This window comes from Erythrolamprus reginae, chromosome 2, assembly GCF_031021105.1.
Source record: "Erythrolamprus reginae isolate rEryReg1 chromosome 2, rEryReg1.hap1, whole genome shotgun sequence".
In the NCBI taxonomy this organism is placed as follows: domain Eukaryota; kingdom Metazoa; phylum Chordata; class Lepidosauria; order Squamata; family Dipsadidae; genus Erythrolamprus; species Erythrolamprus reginae.
Window position 1 is genome coordinate 117,232,128 of NC_091951.1, and position 21,554 is coordinate 117,253,681.

Below are 21,554 nucleotides of genomic sequence, written 5' to 3' on the forward strand. Positions count from 1 at the left end.
CTTTCAAAAAGCCAAGAGAGTGGGAGCAGTGTGAATCTCCAGGGGGAGTTAGTACCAAAGGATCGGAGCTGCCAGAGAAGGCCCTTCCCCTAGGCACCGCCAGGCGACTTGGCTGACAGGACCTGGAAATTTAAGTTTGTGGAAATTTAAATTTAAGTTTAAGTCTAATTACTTTGGATAACAAATTGTATATGCATTACAAAGAGATAGATATGACTCTTCTGATTCCAATTATATGTTTTGCCTTATATTTTCATTTCAGGTAATAATTAAATGTACTTACCAAAATAAAACTTGATTTCCATCATATCTTTTATACCGAGCACTGGAAGTTATAATTCTGAGAACAAAAATGTAACCATCATATAACATTCACATATTGCTAGAAATCATCATTTCTGTTAGGTTTTGTAATATTTCAATTTCTTAAAGGATCGTGCAAAATATCTCATCTAGAATACAGACTTATTTTATACTTAAAAGAATTATAACAATCCACCAAAAAGCAAATGCAAAAGTTCTACCTTTGCAGTGAGGCCTGAAGTACATTATAACCGCCCAGAAATCAGCCCCATTGATTCCAGAATCAGCCCCAGCTAATTTGTTACAGAACGAGAGGAAGGGTTTTTATTTTGTTTGTTTTTAACTTCTCTTGTCATTAGTTACTGCTTTATTCTATGATTTGGAAAATTTTTCAAAACTGAAAAAAGGGTATATCTTGAGATATTTTAAAAGTAACCATTAAAATAAGTTACATATCAAAATACCTATGCTATGAAAACCTAACTGTATAAAATGGACATTGTAATAGCATATTTAAACATCCCATTTTCATTGATTAGCCATCCTTACCTTAACTGATGCTCCCTGAGATTAGATAATATATCCATTCCATGAAGATAATAATAGATAGTATTTAATTCCTAAAAAAAAAAACAGCAGCAGATTAATTCATGTAATTTTTAGTAAGAAATTGAATGTCAATCTAGAAACACAAAAAGGTTAATACAGTTTTTCCTGCTGCTACTACAGCAGGCATATACCAGACTGGAAAAGGGTATGTTCTTCTGAACTTGATTTCCCATTCCTTCCTTTTTCTACAATTTCAGGATGTAAGCCCCCCAAAAAATCTGATTTCCAATAATAAACTGAATCATGATAGTTTCTCAGTACAGAATAATTGTGTTGGTAATATAATAAGAGAGTAGCGCAAGTATTTTGTATCCTTTAAAGTCCCAATAAAGTGTGATGGGGTGGCCTTAGATGAGTGCAAAGCATGGGTGCCTGAGTGATTAGTTAGGACTGGTTTCTGAAGGGGAGTGAAGTGGCATCGCATTCTTCTGCCACTTGGACAAAAGAGGACAATTACAGAATTCCTGTCAATTTCAGGAGCTTCTGCTGCAGCAATTGGCAGTGCTGTCAGTTACAGATAATCACCTCCGAAGTCACATGGCTGCATTTCGAGTGCTTGACAACTAGCTCGCATATACAATGGTTGAAATATCTAGCAGTGTCGCATGATCACAATTTGTGACCTTCTGAGATGGCCTCTGACACATAAAGTTAATTGTGGAAATCTGATTCACTTAATGGTTGCATGATTCTCTTAACAACAATGGTGGTTGCTTAATGCCTATGATAAAAATGGTCATAAAATGGAGTCCAGTCACCATGACCTGCTTAACAAATTTCACTGGTTAATGACTGAGATCCCAGTCCTAATTGTGGCCAAAAGTCAAGAGCCATCTATATTGACGGTGGACAGCAGCATGTTAAAAAAAAATAACTATTTTTATTTTCAAAGTAATGAAAACTTTCAAAAGCAAGAGACATGGGGAAACCAATCCCAGCAGAGACAGAAGAAAATATCTATTGTCCCTTGGGACAAAACCAGAAAAGCAACTCTCACAGTTTAAATCAATTTGCAGCCCTATGCTTTTACAGATTGGTCTATTGAACTTTAGAAAGTGAAGATGTGATTAATAACAAGCTTAATGATTTTCCCGACACCTTGTATGCTTATGGGTATGGGTCAGGACAGTAATGAATTCTCAACACTCTCCTTGTTCCTTTTTTTAAAAAAATAAGTTTTTGTTTAAAAAATTAACCCAAAACATATTTTTTCTGGAACCCTTCTCTTACATCATTTCTTATACAAAATCAATAATATATATTTTCAATTTCAGCCATATTCTTCTTTTTTTCCATAATTTGTTACCTTATTCATTTTTATACATATTTTAACACATATCATTATATGTCCTATTATTATAGTCCGTTCTTCTAAACAGTTTTAACTTTCCCTTCTAATTCTTCAACCCTCCACATTTGAATTTTTAATTAGTTTTAAAATAAAACATCAACAATTCTGGTTTGCATTTCCTGCAGCCAGAGTATGCAAGCTCTGTTGAAGTAAGAGGCAGCTGATGTCGCCCTGAAAGCCCATGATGCCATTTGATGGGTCTTTCGAATCAAGGTTTCGGCTCTCCTGTCCTCCGGTTTTAGGCCTTCAGCCAATTCCGACGGAACCACTGCATTCGAGACAAGGCTCGCTACTGGTTCATCAATTGTTGGGAAGGTAAGTAAGTTTTCAATGTCCGGGTCAAAGGTGTAAAACTTACGATCCATCATGGACGGTCCCTGAGCCGCAGCTGGATTCTACCATGGGCGCTTGACACTGTCCATAAAAATCTTTGATGATGGAATGTGGTAGGATTCCGGTTGAGGTTCCGTGAAGAGTCGCTCTGCCGGTTGCAGTCCAACTGCTGCCTCGGCAGGTTTAGAAGCGGGTGTCACCGTGGTGACCTGCTTGGCCTTTCTGAGCATGATGTCATAGAGAGCGGGCTTAAAAAACATAGCAGATATGGGTCGCTCTGGTGGAGGACCTTCATCTTCGGATAGCTCGCACTCGTTGTCGGTATCCACCTCCCCTTCATCCATCTCTGATTCCTGTGGGAATGAGGAATCCAGAGGCACTGACCAAAGGTCTCTTCTGACCGGTCTGGATTGGGTGGCTGGCCTTTGCTGGGCACCCATGGACAGTCCTTGGGTATAGACATTAGTAATCATGTCTTGTAATGCCTGAGGCATAGATTGCCAGGTGTCATCGGCTTGCAATCCTGCTGCAGAAGGGGTAAATGTTGCTGATGGAACCTGGGCTCCATGGCCCTGCTGTGGGAGCTGGAACCAGGCACTAGGTTGAGGCAGTGGGAGCTCAGGTCTCTGAGTTATCTCAGCAGGTTGGTAGGCCTGTCTTTCAGGAGATAGCTCTGCGCTGTGCCCTGACCTGATTGATCCCCTTGGCCCTGGGGAGCCCATGGGAGCCCATTGCGCTGGGCCTTGAAAGGTAGCTGTGGTCTGGGCTGGAGGCGATAGAATCAGCGATGCCTGCCTTTGGGCTGCCTCTAGCTGCGCCTCTAGTGCTTTTATCTTCTTCTCAGCCTCTTTAAGGGTAGAGGAAGACTTTGCCTTAGAACGAGAGGGGTGTGATTTGGCACTTGATTTTGGTGCCTCATCCCTCCCGGCCAGGGCTTCAGTAGGGGCAATTGAAGATTGTTCAGCCATCCCGGTACTCACAGGTTGCCTTTAGAAATCTGCAGCTGTTCAATTAGAAGACAAACTCCCTGCCGTTTCTGGGTGAGGTAAATGCAGTCTCACCCAAGATGGCGCTGCCTCGTATTTCCTGGGGCGTGGTCAGCCTTCACCTTCTCTTCCGGCCAATTGGCGGGCGGCTTATTTGGCGCCCAAAAATGCCGGGCGCGTTCTGTTGGCGCCCAAAATGCCGGGCGCAACTGCCGCGCTTCCTGCGAGCACCCCTGAGAGCGGGCTGCAGCCTCAACTCTCCTGCGGGGCTTATCTGCTCTCTCGCTCCCCTGAGCTCGCCATTCTCAGCTTTTTTAATGCCTGCGACGCCTCCGCTCAATCAGCTGGGCATCGGCGGCTTTCCGGCGATCCGCGAATGGAGCAGGCAGCGCTGTTGGATTTTCTTGCCGCTTCGGTGTTCTTTGAAGCTGCCGATCCTGAGCCCAAAGCAAAGGTTCTCCTTTTCGTTGGGAAGGTGGAGGAGGAGGAGGAGGAGGGGTAGCCTCTGGGGCTATGTACCTTCGCCCCTCTAGACTTCCTAAGGTCTGGCCACGGAGGCTAGGGACCTTAAGTCTACTTACAGCTCCATATCCAATCACTAGGCATAAAAGGGGGTCTGGCCACGGAGGTCAGGGACCCAGCCTAGGGGAGCTATACCTCTGGGCTATGCCCACGGGGGGCAAAAAGCCTTAGGAGGTATGTGGGTGCAGGTTTAGCCCACGGGGGGTATCAACCTGAGGTCCTCTGTCTTCTGTCCTCTTCAAATCTCTGTAGAAAGGAGAGAAAGACAAGGGGAAAAGATAATTCATTAGTCAAACTTTATTAAAATATTCATTAAAACATTCATTAACCTAACAAAGGTAGAGAGAGAAAAAACTCTAGTCCCTATCACTACGACTGAGTTTTTAAAACTGAGCTACAAGGGAGGGTCTACAGGGTGGAGCTAATTAATATTCTAATTTAACTCAGTCCCTAACCAATCAGGCTGAAGTATCACCCACGTTGGACTCTCCGCAGCAGTGCATTGGAGAATGGTAATATTCATAGATACTATAACATAGTTTATACATAAGATAGATACTGAAAAGAGGAAACATTAGGACAGGAAATTTTCCATCATCTAATTCATCATCTTTCACTTTTACGAATATATAAAACCATTACATTGTTTAGCACTAGTCCACTACATTTTCTTCCTTTCCTTCTCATAGATATTCAAAATCAACATTTTACCATTATGCATCCTTAATTTCTTACTTTCTTTAACAACCCATTTATTTACCCACTTTTCAATATTAGCTTACTTCATTTTACAATCAAAATTAATCCCATTTCCTTTTTACTATTTTATCATTACAAATATTTTATTGTTTATAACATTCATAATTTTAATCTATTTTCAGTTTAACATACATAAAACAACCCGTTTTTCCAATAGTTAACAATCGAGGATTTTTAATACTATTAAATCCTATTAAATCCTATTTATATCTTCCTCTACAAAAGCTTGTTTTATTTCTCCCTCCTTGATCTTCCCTTTTTTTAACCATTATCTTTTGGTCTCCCTACTATTCCGTTTTGTATTAATGTTCTGCTTATCCTTCTATCCCTTTCTCTTGGCTTCTTTCTTCCTTTACCTGTATTGTATCTTCTCTAAGAGTGAAATGGTCATGGCCCGGACATGCCCAACTGCCAAAGAGCCAGCAGTAATGCCAACGTGAGCCCCACCCACCAAAATACCATTCGGGGGGGGGGGCACCTTATGTGCAGAGACAGAACCCTCTGTGCATGTGTACAGGGCAGAAGAACCCAAAGAGTGGCACTCAGGCAGAAGGGCAAAGTCCACAACACTGCCCCCCACCAATTCCCTGACCACCGACAGGCACGCCCGAACCGGGAGCACACCACCCCTGATCTTTCTTCTGGACCTTTCTAATCAACTTTCAATAGCTTTTTTGTATATGTGTGTCTCTCTCCAGAACTTTTCTTCTTTTCTTTTCGTTGCTTCCCTCTTCATCTTTTATTTGTTTCTTTTTTGGAAAGCATTTGTCCTTTTTTGCAAATTTTTCTCTCTCTTGTTCTATGTGCTCCCTTGGTTTTTCTGGATCTATAATCTCTTTTAATGTTACTTGCACACTTTTTAACATTCCAAATAATTATTTATACACCCAACACTCCATTTTGAATTTGTCTTTTATATTCAGTTTTGAATATAAAAGTCCAAAAGTCTTAAGTCTTCATCAGCCAAGGGGGGGGGGGGGGGGAGCCAGAATCAGGTAGTTTTTTTTTAATTCTCACAATAGTCAATTCATCTTTCCAAAATCGGCTTTTGTCTGTATTCTCTTGTAACTTCTTCTAGGTGTTGTACTCCTTTTCCTCCAGTAGATATCTGTTTAAAATCTCTGTACCATCTCATTTTATTTCTTTTCAAAGTACCAAGATGTTTTAATTCCTTTTTAATTGTGGGGAAACAAAAAAAGTTATTTTTGTTCTTCAAGTCTTTTCTCTTTTATTCTTTTCAAGCTTCTTCAATTCCATTTTTAATCCACAAGCATTTTACTTGGGCTTTCACTCATTCTTTTCTTTTTTCCATAGAAATCTGTACTCCAGATTTCAGCAATCACTGATTCAATCTTTAAAATTTTTAGATTTCATATTTTAAATTCTTTTTCTCATAAATTGGCCAATTTCTCTCTGGCTCCAACACTTCCTTCAATCACCGCTCCTGCACAATACTTTAGTCAGGTTGCCCCAGCTTTCAAATCAGTCATTAAAAATGGCCACCGCCCCTACTGCTGGTTTTTGAAGAGCTTGTTTCTGAAATTCTGGGGAGCTTGCCTTGTTCCCCATGATCTCCAAAATGGGTCTTCTTCTATCCCTGTCCCTCCAGGATGGTTTCAGTCCAAATACCTCCAGGCAGCAGTATGTCTGGCTGGATTTTCATGAACCTCATCAGAGCTTCACTATTTTCCAGCCAGTCTCGCCATTACACTTCTGGTTTCCTCCTTGTTCCTATTTAAAATCTACATGTAGCTGCTGGGCAAATCAATATGGTCAAAAATTCAGAATTTGCTGGCGTTACCCAGTTTTACATTTTAACAAGGTGGTGCCGTGGATATTGTGGTGCCGTGGATATTGCCTATCTGGACTTCAGCAAAGCCTTTGATACGGTTCCACATAAAGAGCTGATAGATAAATTAGTGAAGATTGGACTTAATCCCTGGATAGTTCAGTGGATTTCAAGCTGGCTGAAGCATAGACATCAGAGAGTTATTGTTAATGGCGAGTATTCTGAGCAGAGACAGGTTACAAGCGGTGTGCCACAAGGGTCTGTTCTGGGTCCTATTCTTTTTAATATGTTTGTGAGTGACATAGGGGAAGGTTTGGTAGGGAAGGTTTGCCTATTTGCCGATGACTCTAAAGTGTGCAATAGGGTTGATATTCCTGGAGGGGTCTGTAATATGGTAAATGATTTAGCGTTACTAGATAAATGGTCAAAGCAATGGAAACTTCAGTTTAATGTTTCCAAATGTAAAATAATGCACTTGGGGAAAAGGAATCCTAAATCTGAGTATTGCATTGGCAGTTCTGTGTTAGCAAAAACTTCAGAAGAGAAGGATTTAGGGGTAGTGATTTCTGACAGTCTCAAAATGGGTGAGCAGTGTGGTCGGGCAGTAGGAAAGGCAAGTAGGATGCTTGGCTGCATAGCTAGAGGTATAACAAGCAGGAAGAGGGAGATTGTGATCCCCTTATATAGAGCGCTGGTGAGACCACATTTGGAGTACTGTGTTCAGTTCTGGAGACCTCACCTACAAAAAGATATTGACAAAATTGAACGGGTCCAAAGACGGGCTACAAGAATGGTGGAAGGTCTGAAGTATAAAACGTATCAGGAAAGACTTAATGAACTCAATCTGTATAGTCTGGAAGACAGAAGGAAAAGGGGGGACATGATCGAAACATTTAAATATGTTAAAGGGTTAAATAGGGTTCAGGAGGGAAGTGTTTTTAACAGGAAAGTGAACACAAGAACAAGGGGACACAATCTGAAGTTAGTTGGGGGAAAGATCAAAGGCAACATGAGAAAGTATTATTTTACTGAAAGAGTAGTAGATCCTTGGAACAAACTTCCAGCAGACGTGGTTGGTAAATCCACAGTAACCGAATTTAAACATGCCTGGGATAAACATATATCCATTGTAAGATAAAATACAGGAAATAGTAAAAGGGCAGACTAGATGGACCATGGGGTCTTTTTCTGCCGTCAGTCTTCTATGTTTCTATGTTTCTAACCTTGGGCAAAAAGATGATTCCCACTAAGGTGCTGTCATCGCATCTGGAGACTTAGAGCCTAAAGAGGAAAGGCTTGATCCCAGTAAGATGGGAGTAGGTTTAGCTTCACAAGCCATCCAGTTCCCCAGAAAGAAGCATCATTCGTTTTGACAGGATCATACTCCCCTGTACAGAACCAACCCTTCACATTTCATCACCAAGATCGTGAATGAGGTATTGGACAAGAAAAGACATTGTGTGAGAACTACAACTGAAGACAAATGTAAGCTTCCTCATGAGGACACATCATCTAAAAATAGCTAAGGGACTGTTTTTTGTTTTTGTTTTTCTGCTATTTGAAAAATGTGTGCACGAGCTTTTGTTCAAGTATGTGAGGAAAATGTGAAACGACTCCACAATCTTCTATAATCCATTAAACTCTTATCTAGAGTTCTGGTGTTCAAATTAGACTGTCTTGAGTTGTAACACTGTTTCCTCTTAAAAAGAAACAATGCAATACAAAGGAATTTTGCAAGTGTCAACGCAAGCATGCAGCTGTGTTGAATCAGAGACAGAATCAACTTTTAATGACCTTATAATTTTACAACTTATAATATTATGTCAAACAAAAAGTATCCAGTTAGTAGCATAATCCTATGCCATCAAGATTATTATTTATATACTTATTGTTTTTATTTTTTAGTATTATTTCTTATTTATTTTTATTAATAAAGAAAAATAAATAGGAAATAATATTAAAAAATAAAAATACTACCATTTATTTATTATCATTCAAATATTAAAACACTGTACAGGATCTTAACTCAGGGGTAAATAGATACAAATAATACAGTAATAAAATAGATATGTGGTAAATACAAAATTCAGATAAATATAACACAATGCCCTGCCCTGTTCTGTTTAATGGGTTCTTAGATTAGCTGTCTTAAGTATAAACTTAGCAGTTCTGCTCAGAGTGTAGACATTATATCCCTGGAGGAAACAGGGCAATCTGCAATTCAGATCCCAGTGGGCTGCTGTTCTCTCAAGTAGAGGTTTCACTTATTTTATTTATCAAATTTAGAAACCAACTCTCTCCTCAAATTGCTTTATGTCTATTTGCTATTTATTTATTCATTCTTTCATTCTTTCATTCATTAATTCATTCTTTCATTCTTTCATTCAATTTTTATGCCGCCCTTCTCCTTAGACTCAGGGTGGCTTACAACATGTTAGCAATAGCACTTATTAACAGAGACAGCATATTGCCCCCACAATCCAGGTCCTCATTTTACCCACCTCAGAAGGATGGAAGGCTGAGTCAACCTTGAGTCGGTGATGAGATTTGAACCACTGACCTTCAGATCTACAATCAGCTTCAGTGGCCTGCAGTACAGCACTCTACCTGCTGCGCCACCCCGGCTCTTTATCCTTTGAAATATTTTAAATATCTAAGCTTAAAAGAGGCATGCTGTTGACAGTCAAACAAAATATGCACAATATATGTGATAGCTGGGATACCCCATACACACATCCTCTCATGATGGCAGATGGATCTCCATATTTGGAGATGGGAATCCAATAACTCAAATTTCACTCTAGCACAGGCCCTTCTTAAGAATTGTGTCAAATCCATTGACAAGTATTTTTCAAATGGTACAACAATTTTGTTCTTAGCCAACCAAAATAAATATTTTAACCAATAAAACTATATCAGTTTAGAATTGATGTCGAAAACACTCTGCTTAATATTTCCCTTGCTTGGGAGAGGGTTGAGAGTAAATACTGGATGAAAACCCTTGCTGTGGGTTTGTCAACTTTGTCAACTCTGCTACTTATTTCTTAGACTGATATACCCATCCACATCTATAGACCCTGGGTGGCTACCAGAATATGGGGAATTTTTTTTTACAAAAGTTTAAATCACAGAAATTAAAAGTTATAAAACAACTGGAATCAAAATGAAAATTTAAAACATTTCATAATAGCAAGTTAAATATAGGTTAGAACATGCTTCACCAGCTTCATAGAATATGACTCCAAAAGATGCTTTGGGCGTGTATCCCCTAAAACTGCATTATATTGAAATAAAGCTTAGTAGAGGAAGGTTCCAATTCAATGAGGTAAAAATTAATACTAAATGTTGGTAAAGAGGAAATATGGATAAAACAAAATACAAAATTATAGCTGGCTATAAGAAATGTAGTTATGCATTACAATAAACTAAACCAAAACACAATATCTTACTAAAGATTCACTGTTCAAAATGCTATTTATCTATTCTGGATGTTAGCTGTCAAAGAGCTTGTTAGCCAAAACCTATTTACTGGTCCAAAGGAAACTAGGTAAGCATCACATATTAGACCTCCCAGGATCAATTGTCACAATTCTTAATTATTGACTGCAAAGGATGTAATTTTCACAACCAATTAATATGCATTTTAGCCTTTGCTAGGTTTTTGAAGGCTATCAGCAAAAGACCTGTCTTGGCTCTAGGCAGTGGCAATCTATTGCAAAGAACCTTTAAAGTTCTACATGGCTTAGGGCCAGACTATTTACGAGACCGTCTACTCCCTCCCACCTCGCTGCAGCCAGTAAGGGACCACAGATTCGGCCTTCTCCATGTCCCATCCGCTAAACAAAGTCTGTTGGCAGAACCTCGAGGAAGAGCCTTTTTTGTGGTGGCTCAGACCCTGCAGAATCAACTGCCCCCAGAGATTCGCATTATCTCCTCCATACCAGTCTTCCAGAAAGCCGTCAAAACCTAGCTTTTCTGGCAGGTCTAGAATTAAGATTGATTGTTAGTATGCATGGGTTATTTTTTTTTATGATATGTGATTTTTTTGATGTTTTTTACTGGTTTTTACTTGTATTGTATTATCTCCGGGACCGCCTTCTGCCACACAAATCCCAGCAACCGGTTAGGTCCCACAGAGTTGGCCTTCTCCGGGTCCCGTCGACTAAGCAATGTCGTTTGGCAGGACCCAGGAGAAGAGCCTTCTCTGTGGCGGCCCCGACCCTCTGGAACCAGCTCCCCCCAGATATCAGAGTTGCCCCCAAGCTCCTTGCCTTTCGCAAGCTCCTTAAAACCCACCTCTGTTGTCAGGCATGGGGGAATTGAAATTTCCCTTCCCCCTAGGCTTATAGAATTTATACATGGTATGCTTGTATATATGAGTGGTTCTTTAAATTGGGGTTTTTTAGATTGTTTTTAATATTAGATTTGTTTACATTGTCTTTTTATATTGTTAGCCGCCCCGAGTCGTAGGAGAGGGGCAGCATACAAATCAAATCAAATCAAATCAAATCAAATCAAATCAAATCAAATCAAATCAAATAAATAAATAAATAAATAAATAAATAGTATTTATAACCATTGTTAGCTTCTCGGAGTCAATTTCGGAGTGAGCGGCATATAAATGCAATAAATAAATAGTTTAAAAACAATGTTCTCACATCACAAGAAGGGGTACCAACCATCAACCTATTCTGCAAGGCACTCCTTGGCTGGGTTGACACTGGGTGGGAATACACACTCCTGCAGTATCCTGGTGTCAAATAATACAAGCCTATATTACTCAACTACAACCATTTAATTATATTTGGAAAACCCATTAGAACCAATGCAAATTTTTTAAGATGGATTTACTATCACAGTGACTAGCACCAATCAACAAATTGTAACTGTACTTTCTGAGATGTATTTAATTTCTACACTATCCATCTCATCTAAGCAACTCTGGAAAGTTTATAAACAATAACTTTAAATGAACTTCACCTAGTGTGTATGCTCATTGCAGAATTCAAGTTTTTTTTACAAATAAAACTGGCTCGAAGCTGGCATTTCCCCCTCCCAAAGTAATGCATCATCTAGGCAACACATTTTTTAAAAACTTAAATATTTACTAGGCTAATGCCTAATCGTATAAATGACAGTTGCAAAATTCATTCGGAAAATCCAGTACTTTTGATTGCTCCATAGGAAAATAAATGTGAATAAGAATAGAACAAAAAAGACTATATGTCTAGACTCAAAGCAAGCTTTTTTGCCTTGCCTGCCCACTTCCTTCCTGATCAAAATACAGCAACTATATATAAATTAGGCCTGCATTTTGTTATACAAAAGTCCTATTTTTGTTTTCATTTTTTAACCAATTTCACAAATCCTACTTTTAAACTACTTAATATGTCTACCTTATTTTTAAAAAAATTCCCTTTACATTATCTCCATATAATTCCTACATTCTGTCACAGAGTATTCAATTAGTCTAAAACACAGTAAGGTTTTTCTTCAGAACTCTTTTTGATCATCTTGTTTTCTTGTGTCTTTTTCTCTTGCTCTGAAAACATATTCTAATCCACCTTTCCTTCAAATTCTATTCTATTTTTCTCACTGCCTAACACCTTTTAAGTATTTCACCCCAAGATTCCTAAACATCTAGCTTTTCTACCTCTTCTACCTTTTTCTTTTTCTACCTCTTTTTATACGCATACACATACACACATACACACACGGACACAGTTTAATAATTATTAAATTATTTTCTCTTGTGCTTGTTGTGAATGGGCCCTGCTATTATGAATAAGATAATCCTTGACTTACAACAGTTCATTTAGTGATTCTTCAAAATTACAATACCTCCCAAAAAAGTTAATTAATTCATACTTAGAACCATTGCAGCATCACCATGGTCACGTGATCAAAATTCAGATGCTTGGCAACTGATTCATAGTTATGATAGTTGCAGTGACCTCAAGGTAATGTGTTCACCCTTTGCAACCTTCTGACAAGCAAAGTCTATCCTGAAGACAGATTGACTTAACAACTGCAGTGATTCATTTAACATGTATCCCAGCAGCCAGTCAGATCCCACAGTCGGCCTCCTCCAGGTCCGATCCGCTAAGCAATGCTTTCTGGAAGGGCCTAGGGGAAGAGCCTTCTCTGTGGCAGCTCTGATCCTTTGGAACCAACTCTCCCCAGAGATTTGCAGTCCCCTACTCTCCTGGCCTTTCAAAAGATTTTAAAAACACACCTTTGCCGGCAAGCTTGAGGCCATTGAACGTTGACCTTCTGCTCCGGGCAACAGTATGACTGTGATTTGGATGAAGACGTTGAATGGTTTTTAAGTTTGGGTTTTTAAACCCAAAAGGTCGTAGTTTTTACGGCTGGATTTCATAATTCTATATTTGTATTGTTTTTATTTGCTGTAGGCTGCCCTGAGTCCTTTGGAGAAGGGCAGCCTAGAAATCCAAATAAATAAAATAAAATAAATAAACAACTGTGGCAAAAAAGCTCCTAAAATGGGGCAAAACTCCACTAACAGCTGTCCCACTTAGCAACAGAAATTTTGGGTTCTATTTGTTTTAAATTGCTCCCCTCTAAAAAAACAGCATCATAACATTTCTTACAGAAAGCAAGCAATGTTATTCTGCTTCAAATATTGCTTTCCCCTACATTCACAGATCTCTCATTTGAAAAACGGAGAAGAAAAATCAGTCATTTCTGCAAGTACCAAAATTCATGGATACCTGGTCATGCTTGCTCATGTTCCATAAATGCTTTTCATAGCAGAACTCTTACGTTTTTTACTTTTCAACATTCAAATAAATTTATCTTTACTGGCATAGCTATTATATAACTATTTTGAAAACATCTATTACAAAATTGCTCCACTATTGTGTAAGAATAATACTTGCATTGTATAACAGGATAGGAAATATAATCCACAATGTCTTTTACAAAATGTAACCTGATACCAAGAAAAATACACTTCCTGTTACAGTACAAGGAACTGCAGATTATGTGGGCCATCTAGTGGGAAAGCATTGTAACTCCACTCAAAGCTGACATTCTAAAGAATGAAATACAGTACTAGTGTTTTTATGTGTGTGTGTGAGAGAGAGAGAGAGACAGACAGACAGACAGACAGACAGAGACAGAGAGAGAAACAGAGAGAGACAGAGACAGAGAGAGCGCTACATTGTAACTTATATAAGGTTATCTTTATCATAGTTTTTAAAAAGTATGATGAAGCTTATCAAGAAACAAAAAACGTAAGCATGTGTACTGCATTTTTTATTTTGGTCTTTTGAACCTTGTCATGTTTATAAATTATTAAATAAATAAACAGAATGGGTCACTAAAGTTAACCTACTTTACATCTCCATTTTTAATAAGTCACTGGTTTAATTATTAATATTATATAGTCTTATGTGCTAAGCACCCTATCGTTACATGAAAATAAATCTGAGTGGGATTTAATGAAGTGTAACACTTAAAAGTGTAAATATCTAGTGGAGAAGATGTAATCTTCCACAAGCACACTATATATTTAATGCTAGACGCAAAGAATTTACATTTTAGCCGATTAAGTCAAAATCTGTAACCAAGAGTCCATTTTCCAAGCAAGTCAGGCAACACCTTTCTACTAGCCTACGTTTTTTATTTGTAATTTAAGAAAATGTATATGGTCACCCAATTCAGTGACTCCAGGCAGCTTAAAAATGTTTACATAAACTTCAAATAGGCATTTGCATTTGGTTTATGTATAACTTTTTCCTGATATAAAATATTAACAACTTCCAGGTTCGGTTTCAGTGTAACATCCCTCCTAAGCATCCGAGAATAAAATAAGAGAACACCTTATATATCATTCTAAGTTCATAGAAAAGGCTACCAGGTACAATTGTACCAATGCAAATGAAATAATAAAGCATATTTATATTCTGTGGCAACAGTTCTAGTACATTATCATTTTCTGTCAATTAATATGAAGGCTGATTCAGTTACAGGAGAAAAGAAAACTTGCAGCATATGAAGCAAGCTTTGCGCTTTTAATATTGCCTTTGCCTTAAAATATATTTTAAGTGTACTGTATTTTAAATACTCCTCCTCAGTTGTTCTAAATTATTTCGTATCTTGCCCAAGTGTACTTCTTTTCCAGGCTAAACCAGTTTTAATTTACTTCAAAAGTGTAATAATTTATTGTGAGACCTAATTATAAGGTAGGATTTCTTAATTAACCATCTACATCTCTCCAAATATATTCAAATAGGGGAAGGGAAATTAAAAGCAGGATGATGGTTTGGGTGAAGATTTTCAGGGGAGTAATCAAGTCCAGCAATCTTGCTGTGTCTTCTCTTCTCTCTCTCTTCTCTTTTCTTTCTCTCTCTCCTCTCCCCTTTTTTCTTTTCTTTTTTTTTTTAGAAAAAGTTTTTTATTACATATATACACATTTACACAAACAAAATGAATGGTATACATCGTAGATTGAAACAATGCCAAATCAACACATATCGACAAACAAAACAAACAAACAAAAAGGAACAAACAAAAATAATTCTTATAATATAGTTACTTATTTAAGTACATTAAACCAGTGTTTTTCAACCAGTGTGCCGCGGCACACTGGTGTGCCGTGAGACATGGTCAGGTGTGCCGCGAAGCTCAGAGAGAGAAAGAAAGCAAGAGAGAGAGAAAGAAAGAAAGCAAGAGAGAGAAAGAGCGAGCGAGAAAGAGAAAGAAAGCAAGAGAGAGAAAGAAAGAGAACAAGAGAAAGAAAGAGAGAGAGAGCAAGAGAGAGAAAGCAAGCAAGAGAGAGAGAGAAAGAGAGGGAGGGAAGGAGAGAGAAAGACATAGAGGGAGGTAGGGAGGGAGAGAGAAAGAGAGCAAAAAAGAGAGGAAGGAAGGAAGGAAGAGAAAGAGGGATGGAGAGAGAGAAAGAAAGAGGAAGGAAGGGAGAAAAGGAGGGAGAGAGAAATAGAGTGAAAGGGAGGAAGAGAGAGAGAGAGAATTTTTTTGTCCAAACTTTTTTTAGCCCCCCGCCCCGCTCCGCTCAATGTGCCCCAGGGTTTTGTAAATGTAAAAAATGTGCCGCGGCTCAAAAAAGGTTGAAAATCACTGCATTAAACAATAATAGCAAAACCAATTAACATATAGCATAATATATAGTATTTGTACTTAAATTCCCTTTAGGGGGTAAGTTATAAATCATTTTTGTAATTTTAAATTATTTTCTGGTGAAGTGTGTCATAACCTCAGTATCTACCGTTTTCTCCTTTAGGTTATCTTTATTTTTTAAATCATTTTTTTTCCTATCCGCCTTCTTTCATTCATGTTTAATTTATTTAAATTCATACAAATCGTTCTTAAAAAAAGAATATTGTATATAAATCTTTTATAATTTTCCGTATGTAATAAAAAGGATATAAAGTATTGTCATTCTTGTATTTCAATTTGAGTTTTGTTTCTTCTCTTAAACCAATTATAGAGGCATTTCCAAGTTTTATAATGTTCGGATTCTTCTTTGTTTTTTAATTTGAGTGTTAATGCGTCTGATTCTGCACAATCTAGATTTTTTTTTATTATCAAATCATCATCCGGAGGTTTGGGTTGTTTCCATTGTTGGGCTATTGCTATCCTAATTGCAGTCAATATGTGAATTAATAGATAGTATTTGTTTTTATCTATTTTTTGGTCTATGATCCCAAGGAGGAATGCTTCGGGCTTTTTGTTTATTTTAATTTGTAATATTTCTTTTATCCAATTTTGCATTTTAGTCCAAAAAATTTTAATTATTGGGCAAGTCCACCAGATGTGGTAATAAGTCCCCTTTCCTTTACATCTCCAGCATTTTGGATTTATTCCTTTGTACATTTGTGCTAGTCTCGCCGGGGGGAGATGCCACCTGTAATACATTTTATATATGTTTTCTCTGAAAGCTGTTGATCTCGTTAATTTGTAGTTTTTGGACCAAATTGTTTCCCATTTGTCCAAGCTTATACTATGCCCAAACTTTCTGCCCCAGCTGTGTATATTATTTTTGACAATATAATCCTCCATTTTATAATTTAACATATATCTATAAAATTTTGAAATCATTTTCTTATCTTGGCTTAAGATTATTTTATCCAATTCTATTTCTTTTATTTGTATCTCTTTTCTTTTCCCTTCTTGATATTTTGATTTAATTAAATTGTAAGTCCACCAATCATTTTTTATTCCAGTTTCTTCTAATTGTTCTCTTGTTTTTAATTCCCCATTTTTTTCCAATATTTGGTAATAATTGAGCATTTTATTTAGCTCTCTCGAATTTGGGTATATTGTCGCCTCCATGCTAGAATACCATTTTGGAATTTGATGATAATGCATTTTTTAAATTTTTGTCCAGGTTGTGTATAGTGAATTCCTAATTATATGCTGTCTAAAGTAGCTGTGTATTTTTTCTTTGTTCTCCCATAAGAAGGCATGCCATCCAATTCTCAAGTCATGTCCTTCTAATATCAATAATCTTTTGTTTTCTAGTTTGAACCATTCCCTCAGCCAATCCATAATCGATGCGTTGTAATATATTTCAAAGTCGGGTAACCCGAAACCTCCCTGTTTGATGTTATCTTGCATGTATTGAATTTTGATCCTAGGTTTTTTCCCAGCCCAAACAAATTTTGTTATTATTCTGTTCAATTTTTGAAAGCTTTTTTTTAACATAATTGGGATTGTTCTGAATAGGTACAATATTTTGGGTAGTATGGACATCTTAATTGTTGATATTCTACCAATAAGTGAAATAGGTAATTTATTCCACTTTTCCAGTTTCATTTGTATTTCTTTTATTAGGACGGTATAGTTATCTTCTTTTATTGTAGTTGCTTTTGCTGTTAGTTTTATTCCCAAGTATTTGACTTTTTTTACTATTTGTAGATCTAATTTATCTTCTAATTTTTCTTCTCTATATTTGTTAATTTTTTTGTTAATATTTTAGTTTTTTGTTTATTGATTTTTAGCCCTGCTACTTTACCAAATTTAGTAATCTCCTTTAGTAGATTTTCACCTGATTCTATAGGGTCCTCTATATTAAATACTTTCTTTCACTCTTACCAGCCTTATAGATTTTTCTGCAATAGGTTCAACATATGTGTCAGATCATTTGTGCTTTGAGTAAGAACCTGAATTGTTTTATTATAAAATCCGTTTATTTGTTTTCTTGGCCACTCATGGCATTCTCAGGTGTCTTCTCTGACATCAAAGGTCAAAAATCATCAATATTCTTCTTTTACTTTTATAGTGTGTCACAGAGAAAACCAATCTGTGAATGGTTTCGATAAATTGTAGCTATAAAGCACATTACGACATCTTAATTTATTTTCCAAGATCTTCATTGATACTCTATCGAGTGCTAGTCTGTTGCATATTTTTATCATTTCTTCATGAGACAGAGGTTGTCTATGTCTAAATGGTTGTGAATGTGAATGAATGAATGAATAAATGAATAAATAAATGAATAAATGAAACAAAGTTTTTAACAGTTGTTAGTAAATGGATTATAGCAAATGATATTGCTCATTATTAAGAAGTTCAAGCGTGATTTATAAAAACTAGGCAAGCAACAGATGTTAGTTAATCATAGATCTAATAATCTTGATTAAATGTCAATATGCAATAATTAAAGATGAAAAAGCTTTGACAAAATACATATGCAGTATACTGAATTCCTTTGAAATTCAAAAAATGGATTCAGATAATATATAAGTCACCCGCTTCTAAAGTAAAGATTAATTGGCCATTTTTTCCTACTTTCCCACTATTTAGAGGAACTAGACAAAGATGCTGCTGACTATGTCACCCTTGATTTTTTTAATACCTGTGTGGAACTCTTGGCTTACACTGTTGGTCAAGATAGGGAGATCTACAGAGTAGTACAGAACTTGGTTGAACACAAATTGTTTTTATTCTTTTGTTTATTTCCAAACCATATACTAGCTTCCCAGTGTTGATGCCCTTATTAAAATAGCACAATGATCTGTTAATTAGTACATATCAGAAAGGATGCCTCTAGGTGAATTTTGTTATTCATCCATTTAAGGAATATCAACTGTGTACAAAATCCATTAAATATTTAGCTATGTCTATACCAAAGATTATGACTCAGTAACATATACAGTGATCCCTCGATTATCGCGAGGGTTCCGTTCCAAGACCCCTCGCGATAATCGATTTTTCGCGATGTAGGGTTGCGGAAGTAAAAACACCATCTGCGCATGCGCGCCCTTTTTTCTATGGCCGCGCATGCGCAGATGGTGGAGTTTGCGTGGGCGGCGGGGAAACCCGGATCTTCGTCTGCTCGCTGCTGCTGCGGCCGCCCAGCAGCTGATCTGCTCGGTGGCAGCAGCGAGGAGCTGAATCGGGCTTTCCCCTTTGCGTGGGCGGCGGGGAAACCGGGATCTTTGTCTGCTCGCTGCTGCTGCGGCCGACGAAGATCCAGGTTTCCCCGCCGCCCACGCAAAGGGGAAACCCCGGCTCCTCGCTGATGCCCCCGCTCGCCCGCCCGCCCGCCCGCCCGCCGCCTGCCAGCAAGAGGGGGAGAGATAGAGAAAGAGAGAGAAGGAAAGAAAAAGATGAGAGAGGGAGGAAGAGAGTGTGAGAGAGGAAGAAGCAAGATAGAGAAAGAGAGAGAGAAAGAAAGATGAGAAAGGAAGGGAGTGACGTCATCGGGTGGGAAAAATCGCAATATAGCGTTTCGCGAAGATCGAGATCGCGAAAATCGATGGATCACTGTAATACAAATAAAATGTAAAGACTGGTTTCTTTAGATACTGATAGATAGGGAGTCATTAAACCTTACATAAAATGAACACTCATGTGATCATCCCCTGCAATTTTCCCTGCTGACTTCCTGACATGCCTTGTAGTATCTGTCAATATTCTTCTATGGTTCCAACTGAAGCAGTCACCTATGGTCTTTGATGTATTTGCACTGCATAGCAGCACCCACTCAAGCAGCCTGTTACACTTGCACAGCTTAACAGTATCCAAACCCCATTGTAGTTGCACTGTCCTACTGCACGTACATGTCCCGTTGCACTTATGCCAGGACGTTACTAGCCAGCTCATCTGCACTCTGTAGCACTCACCTGCTCACCAGCCCATTTGCAAGCCACCTAAAGAAAGACATGTCATGATTGTGACTTGACGTTTCCTGCCAGCTTCTCCATTAACTTTGCTTGTTGGAAGCTAGCAAGAAGTCTCAAGTTCTTGGTCATGTAAGAGCCACATATATGATCCACATTCCTTGGCAATGGAGACTACCACAATTGCCGTTGCTAAAGGATTCACTCATGTGACATAACATTTTACAGCCATATTATTTAGTGATGACCAGGCCCAACTACAATTGTTAAGCAAACCTGAATCATACCACCTGTGTTATTGTATGGCATTATTCCAAAAAGTAGTCAATTCAATGTTAAATACAATTCTATCCTGAGAAAGGCTCAATTATCTTGAGAATATCTATTCCAGAAATTTGCAAGACCAAACCAGCAGCAAACCAGCACAATTAAAATGCCTTACAACTGGCCATGAATGAAAAGTTAAGATAAAGTGCACTACAGTGTTCCCTTGATTTTCGCGGGTTCGAACTTCGCGAAAAGTCTATACCACGGTTTTTCAAAAATATTAGTTAAAAAATACTTTGCGGGTTTTCCCCCCATACCACAGTTTTTCCCACCCGATGACGTCATATGTCATCGCCAAACTTTCATCCACCTTTAATAAAAAAAATTTTTTAATAAACTTTAATAAATAAACATGGTGAGTAATAATCTAAATGGTTGCTAAGGGAATGGGAAATTGTAATTTAGGGGCTTAAAGTGTTAAGGGAAGACTTGTGATACTGTTCATAGCCAAAAATAGTGTATTTACTTCCGCATCTCTACTTCGCGGAAATTCGACTTTCACAGGTGGTCTCAGAACGCATCCCCTGCGGAAATTGTGGGAACACTGTATATGCAAAAAGGAAAGGAAATGTCAAGAACGACTGCAGTCACTACAGAAAAAAATATGTAAGATCAATACATAAATGCATAAATTCAGAGATATGAATTACAGGCTAGATAGCTGAAAGAACTTTAACTGTTATCCCATCCTCCTCAAAGCAGCAGATGAAGTGAAGCAAAAGCTTGCCAGGACCATCTGCAGGTGTTCAGGGTATAAGGACACATCTGTTTCCAAAGTTTACTAACATACTGACAGAACCAACAGTTTTCAAACTGCCAAAGACTCCAACATTGCAATATTTCAGTCATGAGCCTAAATATGAATGAGTGTCTGGCAGTTCCCTAAAAATTAAGTAACCACCTTAATTTGGGACAAAAATTGTCATCACCAATAAAATGTGGCCAATTTCTCACTGAATTTCAGGGGAATAATGTTACAGGGGGCCAGAGAGGTCATTTGAAAGTTTTAAAGAATGAAAAAGGGCAATTTGCCTGCCAGAAGCCTTCTGTGCTTAATCTAAATCCAATCCAAAAAGGAAAAAATGGGACTGGTGGTGGTTTTTACTGAGAAATCAAAATATCATCATGTCACATCAAAAAGCCTGTGCCAAGTCCACAGTTAAGTATTTTTTTCTGTTCTAAATAGCTTTTTGCTCTTGATCAACCATATTATTTAGTGCTCTATGCTACAGTGAGCACAGATATGCAGAACTCTGAAGATATCCTTGGACTGATGTTAGTTGAGATTATGTTAGACCCTAATTTTAAAAAGACGGTTTATCCAAGAAGGGTAAGTCCCTCCACCAATAATTGAAGACTTTAAAGAAGGCATTACATTGCATATAATGTATGTCTGATTCACATGAGTGTTGGAGCTTTCAAACTGTCAAAGATTCCAGCATTGCAGCCTCTTAAGTCGGAGGCCT

General features: G+C 37.9%; 1 protein-coding gene across 4 annotated transcripts in view; it reads right to left on the reverse strand.

The window, feature by feature from the left end:
• Positions 1–21,554, reverse strand: part of RAPGEF6 (Rap guanine nucleotide exchange factor 6) — a 180,495-nt gene that overhangs the window by 137,574 nt on the left and 21,367 nt on the right. For all 4 annotated transcript variants that reach the window (XM_070739274.1, XM_070739273.1, XM_070739276.1 and 1 more), the window contains exons 2-3: positions 853–923; positions 284–340 (exon numbers count right to left, since the gene is read on the reverse strand). In XM_070739274.1, the coding sequence (XP_070595375.1) occupies positions 284–340; positions 853–923 (128 nt within the window). The remainder of the gene's footprint in view (positions 1–283; positions 341–852; positions 924–21,554) is intronic.